Genomic DNA, 11014 nt, shown 5'->3' with positions numbered 1-11014 from the left:
CATTCTCCGTGCTGACAGAGAGTGAAGTTTATTCATGGAAAAAGAATGTGGAAGAGCTTATTGTCAGTTAAAGCAGGACAATATGTGGCATGATGCCCCCCGGCGGGGGGGTTGGCTGGTTTTGCCAAGCATTCTATTCGATTGCTTGCTCAAACCAGTCCCCCATTTTTGTTTGATGGTGCTAGTATAAATGCCAATCTAGGATCTGTGGAGTATATGGCAAAACTACAATAAGTAGGAAAAATTTTTTAAAGCCACTTTTACCAGAATACTGTTGAGCATAGAGGCCTGTGTATGTGCCAACAAAGGTTAGTCTAATTGGTATTGGCTCATAATCCACACAGAACAGAGTAAAAGGCACAAAACAAGCTTATAAGATGGAGGATTCTGATGCTTCACATGCAAAATTGGATTCAGAGTAAGAAAACAGATGATCTCAATTGTGCTTTCACGATGGAAGGGATGCAAGGAAATAAAAAATACCCAAGACATGTCCCTGTGCACGTTCTTGATGGGAGACTTGGAACAGGTACTCAAAATCCGTCCCAGGATATGTTGTTTCCAGAATCTATATTTCAGCCCATGGGTGGGGTTAACAGGCAACTTGATATTTTCACAAATGCATCTGCGTCAAATGCTAGTGAAAGTCAAAATAACTCAGCACAATCTTCAATTCATCAATCATTTCCCGCTTATCCTCCTCCATTCCCGCAAATTCTCCAGAATCAAGAACATTACCAATCATTTCTTCAAATGTCCTCCACGTTTTCAAGTCTTATTGTCTCCATCCTGCTTCAAAACCCTGCTGCACATGCCCCAGCAAGTTTTGCTGCTACATGTTGGCCCTATGCGAATATAGAAACTTCTGCAGATTCTCCAGCATGCTCGCAAGGAGCCTTTCCATCAAGGCAAATTGGCTCTCCTCCAAGTATGGCAGCTATTGCAGCTGCTACTGTTGCTGCTGCAACTGCATGGTGGGCAGTTGCATGGTTTCAGGTCGCAAACTTGCTCGGAGTGTTATGGCTATGGCGACTGGAGAGGCTTTCACGGAGGTGGCCACCACGACGGAGCCGCCAGAATTTCTCAAGACTGTTCAAGAAACTGTAAGTGGCGTAAGGTATAATGGCACGTGCATGGAATTTGGTTAGAATATAATATAATGTGGTTGAAGAATTGGATGAATAGTGGGAGAAGATTGAAGATAAGTACGCGGTGACTACAGTGGCTGCGGCTGGTGTGGTTGCATTGTGGGGCTCAACTGGTGTCATCTCAGTACGTTCTCTCACAAGAGCTCTAATCAAGCCAGAGTGATTAATTAGTAATTAATTAATTAATTAAACTATTAATTGTGTGTATATGATTATTGCAGGCAATTGATAGGCTTCCTTTGATTCCTGGAGTTCTTGAGGTCGTTGGCATTGGCAGCGCTGGGGTACGTAATTATTAACTTCATTATTCTTCGCTTCCACGCCTAGCTAGCTCCTATCTATAAATGTAAATATTTTACATTCACCTTAATAATTTTGAAAAAATTACTCTCTTTTTTTCCTCAAAATATTAAGTGATCAAAGTAAGACTTGAGACAAAGTCAAGAGACAAAATTAGACATGAATAAAATTTAAAGATATACACAAATGAAACGAGAGGTATGGATTAAAAATAAAATAAAACTAGAATACAAGATAAATTATGATAAAATTAAAAAAAAAAAAAAAAAAGAGCCGGCTTTCCCTTTTTCCCCCCTCTCTGATCACTTTTAAGTAAAATTATTCTATGGAATTCTTTTTATAAGAAAAATATTGGGGTATCCTGTCGCATGAAATCTAACTTCATCTTCCCTATCTCTTTACAGTGGTTTGCATATAAGAACCTAATTTACAAGCCGGACAGGTAATCGCGATTTATCTTGAATAATAATTAATCATAATCCGGCTCAATATGATGCGCATTGGCTTTTGATTGTCATATTTAGCATATATTTAATTTGAATATCGTTCTGCTAATTATGTCACTGATGATTAAACTTATCGAGCGGAATTGCAGGGAAGCTTTGCTGCAAAAGATAAAAGAGACGTATAATGAAATAATTGGGAGCAGCGGCTAGACTTGTAAGTAACTGTATTCTACTCGACCAAATTAATAATGCATGTGGTTAGCTTGCTGCGATCAATGTAGCTATGCTTCATTTTGTCAACCTAATTAGGTTTCTGTAATAATGTGCGTAATTTGTATAATAAAAATAGCTGCAACTTTTTATTTTTGTGCCTTTTACATTTTAGTCCCCTCACTCTATAATAATTTATATCATTCGCACAATTAGAGCATGCATAATTCTGCTCTATAGAAAAAAGGATCCTTGCAATTGTCACCATCTATCTTCCAATTATATCATTTATTTGAACGGTTTAGATAATTTATATTTTAATCATGATTTTCTTTTGTTCTATTAAAAAGAACTAAGTGTTGGGCTTCGTTGTCTGAAGAAGTAGTAATTTATTTGTTCCCTAATTTGGCCGACTGGTTCATTCTTCATGGCAAATCAAATAATGACCTTGTCAAATTAGGCTTAATTAAACAATTTTTTATAAAGAAAATGTGAACTCGAATGAAATTTAAGGTTTTTTTTACTAGGAACTGAGAAACAAGTACAAGTAATTAAACTATAGCAAGTTTATTAACTTCTTGGAGCAACGTAACAAATACTAGTTCATGAAACCCACTGCTCAGTTACACAAGAAAATTCAAATTAAAGGTAAACAACCCAAACGCTGTAGAACAAGAAAAAAGGAAGAAACAGAAAAGGATGTATATGTGTATATATAGCCGCTCTCACTTGTAGAACTCCATGACCCAGAATCCGCAAACCCGACAGACGAATCGGATCCCAGTGAACCCAGAATGAGCAGCCAAATCCAGGAATTCCTGCTGGGTTCGTTCTTTGCCTCCAGGGTTTTGGGTCATCATGAGGACGTCTCCCTGAAGAGCCGTTTGGACAGCAGGAGTGGTGTTTGGTTCATCCGGCAGAATGGCGTCCACTATAATCACTTTTCCATCTTCCGGAATCGCCTTGTGGCAATTCTTCAACAGCTTCACGCAGTGTTCATCGCTCCAATCATGCAGTATCCACTGCAATATAACATTCCATGTAGTAATAATTTTCGTCAACTTATGTCAGTTCCCAGAAAGGTGAAATAATATAATCTTTGTGGGACTGGGAACCATATTATCGGAAGCGTGGCCAATGACTTTCAAGGTATGTGTACTGTGGGCTCATTTGCATTGTCTATTCTCACTAATTACTAGTTTGATGCTGATAAAGCACAGTGTTAGTTGTTGCGTCCATCTCACCGTTCGCTTTGAATTGACGCCTCAGATTTAAGAATCTATTGGGCTGGGACCCACCTCATGGTTGTCTTCGTCTTTAAGCACGTAATGCGATCAATCAAATCAGATTTAGATAGTTTGGTGTTCGGCAGAATGCACTGAACATTTGGATTCGTTTAGTTGGTTTTTTTTTTTTTTTTTGCATTATTATTCAATGAATATAATGTATAATAAAATATAATTAACTGCTATTTTTAAAAAAAAATAAAATAAATCTCACAAAAATAGACTATTTAAATTACGTGCATGCGCGCTTTATTATTATCATAGTAAGAAAATTCATATAAAAAATGAATAGAAGCAAATTCTAACTTGATTTTGTATACGACGCAGATAATAATGTGATTTTTTTATTTTTTTTCGTTTAAGTCTATAATGTGACAAGAACTATATGGGGAAAAAAAGATTTTAATCCTCATTTAGTGGTAGCTGAGGTGAAGCTATGGCTTGATTTTAATTTTCTAAAGTTAATCATTTGACAAAGAAATAAAGATGGTTGGGTTGTCCAAGTCTGATAACTAGCTAAAACATGAAAAGTTGAAAACAAGAATTTATTCAGAAGGGGATATATATGTGTGTGTGTGTGTGCGCGCATATATATATATATATATATAGTTCCCTGAGAAAAGCTCAAACTCACCTTCATAAAAATGGCTTGTCCTTGAGGAACACTCTCAAACATGTCTCCTCCCACATGCTGCACACCTGCAACACAAAATTTTAAATAAGTTAAATTAAAATCTTCCAATACACACACACACAAAATTTCATTTTCTTTTCTTGAAATCAATGGATAATAAAATAGTGATGAACATATTAAACATACGGGGGTAGGTAGGGGCATTTTGGATGACGTGCGGAAGGTCAAAATTGATGCCCTGTATGTGAGAATACTTGGAAGTGATCAAGTTAAGATTGATGCCAAGACCACCCCCAACATCTACGACTCTGTCGAATGCCTCAAATCGATTGTAGAATTTAAGGATGTTGCTCGTTATCAGAATTGTCGAATCATGCATTCCCTTGTTAAACGCATCGTTGAACCTCCCATCTTTACTTGGATACTCAAACGCATGCATCCCATATACTCTGTTAAATGCTATCCCTCCTTCCTTTATCGCTCCCTTCAGCTCCCTCCTGTCGATTTAATCCCAAAATTCAGATAATACTAATTTTATAATAATCCTAGAGAACACAACTTTGTTACTTACCAGCTTTCCAGGAAGACTCTGTCTTGGACCAGGGACAAGAGATTTCCCAGAGAGACGCCATTAGCATCCGACACGAAGTACTTAGAAACAGGGGAGAGACTGTAAATCCTCTGTTTTGTTCCTTGTTGATCGTCGACGACGGAGCAGTGAAGCACAGAATGGCTGGCCAGGAGGCTAAGGAGTCGATCGAGCATTGTTGGGGCTTCTGGGTTCTTGCATGATACCGCGGCGGCGATGTCCTTTGCAGAGAGGCTTGCGCCCTCTCCGGCTCCGGCGATGGCGTCGAAGACGCCGAGCTCGAAGGCGGCTTGCAGAGACATGGAGAGAACAGAGGAGGAGACCAGTTGCATGGCGGAGAGGAAGCTTTCTTCGTCCTCTTGCACGTGCCCTGCATGTGGTTGTTTGAGGTGGTTTGATTCGCCATTGGTGAGGATGGAGTCGGATTTCAAGGAAGGAGCCATTGGAAAGAGAAGAGGAAGAGAGATTTACAGGGTGTGGTTGGGGTGGATGAAGAAGATGAGATGGGGACATGTATTTATAGCGATGCCTTGTTAATAAATAATATTTTACTTTATTACGTATTTTTGTGGGAGGTCATCTGAGAGCGTTAATGACGCCTTGTCTCCCTACTATTTGTCTATTTCATGCTCACCTACTACGCATTCTCATTCTCTTCTTCAAATTTTTAACGATTTTCCATTGGGCTGTTTAGATTTTCTACATAATCAGAAACACTTGTTGTTGGCCAAAAAAATAAAAACCACTTCTTATTTTGAGTCTTGTTATTAATATATGATAATGAATTTCTCTCGATTTTCAGATCTATTTATACTATAAAAATTCTACTACTTTCACTTCCTAATATATAAGTTAAATGGCTAATTTGTAGAAATTAAAAAAATAATTAAATTAATTATTTGCCAGAAATAAGTGTTGATTTTTATTAAAATATTATATTTAATAATTTATATGAGAATTTATATTGATGAAACCCCTTAACATACCTAATTAATATTTTATTTGGTCAAACGCAATTCATATAGGTAGCTTAAAAAATGAAGTACATTAAAAATCTCATATTTAGAATCAAAATAAATATCTTAACTAGTTTTTATATTTAGAATTAAGAGAGTAATAAGCCTCATATAAATACTGAACAATTTGAATCTTCACATCACATGAACGGACGAACTCACGCTATTTAAAAACATCGATGGTTTACTGGGATTTTTTTCCCCCTTTCAGAGGCATAGTTAGCAGAAACCTCGTAATGAAGAAGTATAAAAAGCAAAAGCATTGGTGGGGTTCTGGTGGGAGAAAAAAAGGAACAAGCAGGGAGTAGGAGAGGAAGAAAGTGGGCACAGAGCTGAACGTCTTTGACTAAATAAGTTGACTTTATTGCTTAGTTTAGGTCTCCATTAATCGAATCTGCATGCCATTAGAATTTTCTTTCTTCCCCCTTTATTAACGGTCCAATTGTTCCATTTTGAAAGCACAACTTCGTTTTGATCCCATAAATGTTCCCATCATTTTTGTTTCTTTCCTTAAAATTGTGACCCCATGATTCACATAAATATCTGCTGCACAGTTATGTACATACATACTACCTCTCGTTCTAAATATAAAAATTAATTAAAAAGTTAATTTAGTTCTAAATATAAAATCTCAATTCACTTTGTTTTTATATTTATTTTCCTCCAAATTAGCAGTTCATATGGTGATCATACATGTGAAATGGTTTTTATTTTAATGCACATAATTAATAAATTTATTTTATGAAACAAACACTCATTTATTTAATAAATAATTAACTTAATTAATTTTTTAATATAAATAAATTAGTTATCTTCTTTTTATATCAAGGACTAGAAGTAGTGTTGGTGGTTGGCCAGTGATAGTTTATCATTTCTGAGTTAAATGTAAGTATTTTTAATTAGTTTAACATCTGACTCACGGAATAACATGACGTACATGGTACCATGAGAATATATGTTTTACAGGCTTGATTTGTGTGATTTTGAATGTCCCTTCTGTGGTTGTTTATTAAAATTCTCACTGATTAATATCCTATCTCCAAATTTGAAAAAAGAAGAAAAGAAAATGGACAAAAGAGTAAAAGTCAGAAGTGGAAGAAGAATTTCAATTTGACACGCTGCGAGGAAATTATTATGTAACACGGAACAAAGCCCGTCCACTTAGGAATAATTGATTCTACTAGCTTGTCGCGCAGGGCAGGGGAAGAAAAAAATATGGAAAGACCATAACAGAGATTAAAGACGACGAAAAAAGAAAATCGACAGGGAAAGATTCCCATATTTTCTGACCATGCATATCGTCATAAAATTCGACAAATAATGGGCCTTGATTCGATAGCACTTTCCCACAAGAATGCATGTTTTACAATAACGTCAAACTCAATTGTTCCTTTAACATATAAATTAAAAAAATTAATTAAGAGCCAATAAGAAGTAAAGGCATCTCTTTTCTGCCTGAGGAGACATGCAATCGGCCGGCATCATTTGACCCTCGATGTCCAAAAGTGATAACATGCTAAACACGTTTTCTAGAAGCACGTACACATACTGGCTCCGATTTTTAATATAAAATTTTATTTGATTTTTATTTTTATCCTAATTATAAAATCTCGATCCATTTTATCTTTCATATTTATGTATTTTTTTCAAGATAGTCCTTCTAAAAATGATAATTCTAGCCAACAAACTTGATTAATAAGAATATTTTAAGAAAACAACATCTATTTATTACAAATAACTAATTTAACTTATTTTCTTAATCTCATCAAATTAGCCAACTAGCTTTTATAATTAAGACCAGAAATAGTAATTAATAAAAAGAAATCTTGGGACAAAGCTTCTGCGCTTGACACGCAAAGTCGCATATTTTCGGTTTAACTAACGATTATTCTATATATGTCCATCCTTCGTGTCATTTTACCTAGGTATTAGTTAGCACAAAATTGGTATACTACTCTAGTACTTTTTATTTGTCACCTATACGAAGGAATATTGGTACTTTTTATTGGTCACTTGTATTATTTTTAATGCCTGATTTTCAATTTTGTCCCTATAAATTAAGGGAGACAAATATAAAAGTGAACAAAGTAGGAATGAGTAAGAAAAAAATATACTGACTATGTAATACTTATAAAAGTAAAAGATTTTATGTGTTTAATGATCTCTTTAGTAGGTAAGGAACTACCATGAGTGAAAATTAAAAAAGACAAAAAAATTTATATAAACACAATCTTTAAGAGGGCTGTTTGGTGCTCTTACAGTTTGTCAACACTATAGTTAATACTACCTTAATTCTTTAATATAAAAACTTGTTTGACTTTTATTTTGATTCTAAATATAAGATTTCAATCCATTTTATCTTTCGTATTTATCTATTTTTTTAAGGCAGTCCTTGTAATAATAGTAGTTCTAGCTAATACACTTGGTTAGTAAGGTATTTTAAGAAAGATAACATCTATTTATTACAAATAACTAACTTAACTAATTTTCTTAATCTATTCAAATTAGTCAACTAGCTCTTTTATTAAGGACTGGAGGTAGCATAAGAGTTATTTTGATACTACCCCCGATCCTTAATATAAAATCCCGTTTGAGTTTTATGTTGATCCTAAATATAAGATTTCAATCCATTTTGTCTATTATATTTACTCAATTTTTTCCAAGATAGTCTTTCTAATAATTACAGTTTTAGCCAACATACTTGATTAGTAAGGATATTTTAGAAAAGACAACACTTATTTATTACAAATGACTAATTTAACTTCTTTTCTTAATTTTCTCAAATTAGTAAACTAGCTCTTGTAATTATGATCAGAGGTAGTATTTAATTTGGTTCTAAATAAGTAAATATAAGACTTCAACCCACTTTGTCTATCATAGTTATTCATTTTTTTTAAAGTAGTCATTGTAATAGCTGCACATGTTAAGTATTTTATCAAACGGTAGTTCTAGGTTATATAAATGATTAATAAGGATATTTTAGGAAAGACAGTACCTATTTATTACAAACAATTAATTTAAATAATTTTTTTTAATTTTCTCAAATTAGTTAACTAGTTTTTATATCAATAACTAAAGGTAATACTACATAGAATAAGTAAAAATACAGAACAGTTACGGATTTATGCTACATTTTGTATGTATGATTCAATTACAATCTTATATATATATATTTTTTAACTGGCAACAGGGAAGAAGATTATAAGGACTTGCTAGTCTTGATTATGTTTATTTGAAAGTGATCCAGTACAGAATAAACTGTGATTTTTTTCCCCTCCCTATGTCGTCAAATAAAAAGAATTATGATTGAAGATTAGTAATATGAATATAATAAATCACCGACAATTGTTACCCAATGCTCCCTGGAGCTGGCCATGGGTCTGGAATTGTTGACCGATGAATCCAACCGAACATACTGAGATAATCTTGTCTACATAAAGTTTTTTTTTATAACATTGTCTGTATAAAAACTGTTTTAGAGGTCGGTAAATTTGACAAACATATCAGTTAAAATTAGTTTAAACTAATAAACAGTAAAAATATTTTTTTATTTCTAAATATGCCTGACCAAAAAAAAAATGAAAGAGAGCGTGTGGAAAAATAAAATGAGAGAGGAAGTGACAAATGAGCGATAATAAATAATTTTAAAAATTTTAAAAACATATTAAATATCAAGAAAAATCTAAATTAAAATATATAAATTGAGCTACATTTCTCTAAATTAGACGTCTTGCGGTGTTTTACGTACTCAGTGTAACTGTAATGTTTTGTTTGCTTGTGTGTCTCTATTCCTAATCCTAACAAGAAACAAAATCCTCAGTAATCAAACAAAACACTACACTACATTAACACGCTTTGAAAAGAAATCCTCAGTAAAATCTCAAAGGGCGTGAAAGTTTTCTGTTTCGGGCTTTCGGCCACTGACCACTGGGTGTCTTTCTCTTTCTTTCATATTGGAATAAGCAGGCCGTTTGCTATCTTAACAACTGAAAATGTTAATACTACCTCCATTACTTAATATAAGAACTTGTTTAACTTTTATTTTAGTTTTAAATATAAGATTCTAATCTATTTTGTCATTCATATTTATCTAATTTTTTTTCAAAGTAGTCTTTGTAATTAACAAAGATATTTTAAAAAATACAATATCTATTTATTACAAATAACTAATATAATTAATTTTTTAATCTAATCAAATTAGTTAAGTACCTTTCTTATTATGGACTGAGGCAATAGTATATGGTCTTTAATTAAAAAACAAAAATGCTATTGTGGGTTGATCGGCCTCACAAACAAGACCATTTTTCTGAGATTGAACAATACAAGCCCATAGGCCGTCTGCTAGGGCTACTGGACCTTGGGTTGGGCCTTGCAGATTAGACCTTCAGAATATTCATCTCCTGTCTCTGCTTTTCTTTTTATTTTGGATTACTCTATCCGGTATCTCAGGGAAATAGGCGTCTTTCAGCCGTGACAACGTCCCCAGACTAATCCGGATTCGGGGGCTTGCAAGGATCCATACGGACGGCGCCCCCTGGCCCCTTGGAGTGCTGCGTTCCCACGTCTCGAACCCGAGATCCGTGGTTAAGCTAGGACAACCCCAGCCAGTCGACCTAACCCCGCGGGGTTTCTGTCTCTGCTTTTCTTAGCCACATATAAAGCCAATGGTCTCTATCACGCGATTTTGACGTGTTGCAACTTGCAAATTGCTTCCATGGAGTCTTCGTACGCTCTTGTCTTTTTCACCTGCAAGTGGCATTTCATACCTCATCAAATGCACTGGACAACGAAGTGGAGGGCTTGTTTGGAATCATGGTAGGAGACTTCAAAAATAGTTTGCTTAATTATAATTTACTGAATACAAGATCGGCTTATGTAAAAATATTTTATAAGTACTTACAATAAATGCATGCAAAAGTCCGAAATCTCATATACCTTTTTTTTTTTTGGTGAGGTACTGATATTTTCTTATTAGAGATAATTATATTTCGGTTAATTCTTTTATTAAAAATTTGAATTTTAATTTGTCATGTTACAAGGAACTAGCATCTTCTGCTACATTCAGTCTTGTTGGTTTGGAAGCAGGTCTTGAAAGAGTGGGTTTCAACAACTGGACCTAATAATTACCTTAAAGCTCACCCAACCAAACCTAAGGACAGTACGAGTACACCGAAACGTGGCGCTTATTCTAGTTCCCTAACAAACATGTGTTCGTCAATTCCTCGAGACTCGAAACACGACAGCTTCACACAAAAGCCCAAGTATCCAGCGAATTGAGTAGCCTGCGCCCCCCGGGGAGGAGTATAATTCTTGCAGAGATGAGATTAGCTAAGAACATGCGACTCATAACATAAATCATCACTCATTTTTAATTATACTGGACAG

The 11014-nt window shown here is 34.5% G+C and overlaps 3 protein-coding genes and 1 long non-coding RNA gene across 4 annotated transcripts; 3 read left to right on the top strand and 1 right to left on the bottom strand.

Annotated features, from left to right (window-relative positions):
* Positions 1 to 438: 438 nt before the first annotated feature.
* On the top strand, positions 439 to 987 carry LOC114753321 (protein LHY-like; the record flags this gene model as incomplete). The annotated part of the gene is made up of 1 exon (XM_028941996.1): positions 439 to 987. A coding segment is annotated over exon 1 (534 nt), but the record flags the coding sequence as incomplete, so codon positions are not given.
* On the top strand, positions 987 to 2261 carry LOC114753322 (protein CURVATURE THYLAKOID 1B, chloroplastic-like). Its single transcript, XM_028941998.1, has 5 exons — positions 987 to 1103; positions 1186 to 1272; positions 1370 to 1432; positions 1853 to 1890; positions 2044 to 2261. Exons 1-5 carry the CDS (start codon positions 987 to 989, stop codon positions 2102 to 2104), a joined length of 366 nt encoding a protein of 121 aa, XP_028797831.1. The 3' UTR covers positions 2105 to 2261.
* Positions 2262 to 2606: 345 nt separating this feature from the next.
* On the bottom strand, positions 2607 to 5121 carry LOC114753324 (anthranilate N-methyltransferase-like). The gene is made up of 4 exons (XM_028942001.1): positions 4596 to 5121; positions 4211 to 4521; positions 4025 to 4089; positions 2607 to 3126 (listed from the first exon to the last, which is right to left on the bottom strand). The coding sequence occupies exons 1-4, from the start codon at positions 5054 to 5056 to the stop codon at positions 2830 to 2832; spliced, it is 1134 nt and encodes a 377-aa protein (XP_028797834.1). The 5' UTR covers positions 5057 to 5121; the 3' UTR covers positions 2607 to 2829.
* LOC114753325 (uncharacterized) lies at positions 3133 to 10942 on the top strand. The gene is made up of 3 exons (XR_003740986.1): positions 3133 to 3746; positions 10234 to 10236; positions 10932 to 10942. It is a non-coding gene; the product is annotated as an uncharacterized LOC114753325 (long non-coding RNA).
* Positions 10943 to 11014: the final 72 nt, after the last annotated feature.

This window comes from Neltuma alba, unplaced genomic scaffold, assembly GCF_004799145.2.
Source record: "Neltuma alba isolate B1F8T4 unplaced genomic scaffold, ASM479914v2 tig00007853_pilon, whole genome shotgun sequence".
NCBI classification, from domain to species: Eukaryota; Viridiplantae; Streptophyta; class Magnoliopsida; order Fabales; family Fabaceae; genus Neltuma; species Neltuma alba.
The sequence above is the reverse complement of the archived record's forward strand: the minus strand, read 5'-3'. Positions and strand labels throughout refer to the sequence as shown.

What these genes read in the sequence shown, in the direction of transcription:
- LOC114753324 (XM_028942001.1), bottom strand. Translation starts at nt 5,056, where the DNA reads ATGGCTCCTTCCTTGAAATCCGACTCCATCCTCACCAATGGCGAATCA. An exon ending in AAATGCCCCTACCTACCCCC is followed by an intron (nt 4,090 to 4,210) that starts GTATGTTTAATA and finishes TTTGTGTTGCAG; the next exon opens with GTGTGCAGCATGTGGGAGGA. An exon ending in GACAAGCCATTTTTATGAAG is followed by an intron (nt 3,127 to 4,024) that starts GTGAGTTTGAGC and finishes GTTATATTGCAG; the next exon opens with TGGATACTGCATGATTGGAG.
- LOC114753322 (XM_028941998.1), top strand. Translation starts at nt 987, where the DNA reads ATGGTTTCAGGTCGCAAACTTGCTCGGAGTGTTATGGCTATGGCGACT. An exon ending in TCAAGACTGTTCAAGAAACT is followed by an intron (nt 1,104 to 1,185) that starts GTAAGTGGCGTA and finishes TTGGATGAATAG; the next exon opens with TGGGAGAAGATTGAAGATAA. An exon ending in CTAATTTACAAGCCGGACAG is followed by an intron (nt 1,891 to 2,043) that starts GTAATCGCGATT and finishes GCGGAATTGCAG; the next exon opens with GGAAGCTTTGCTGCAAAAGA.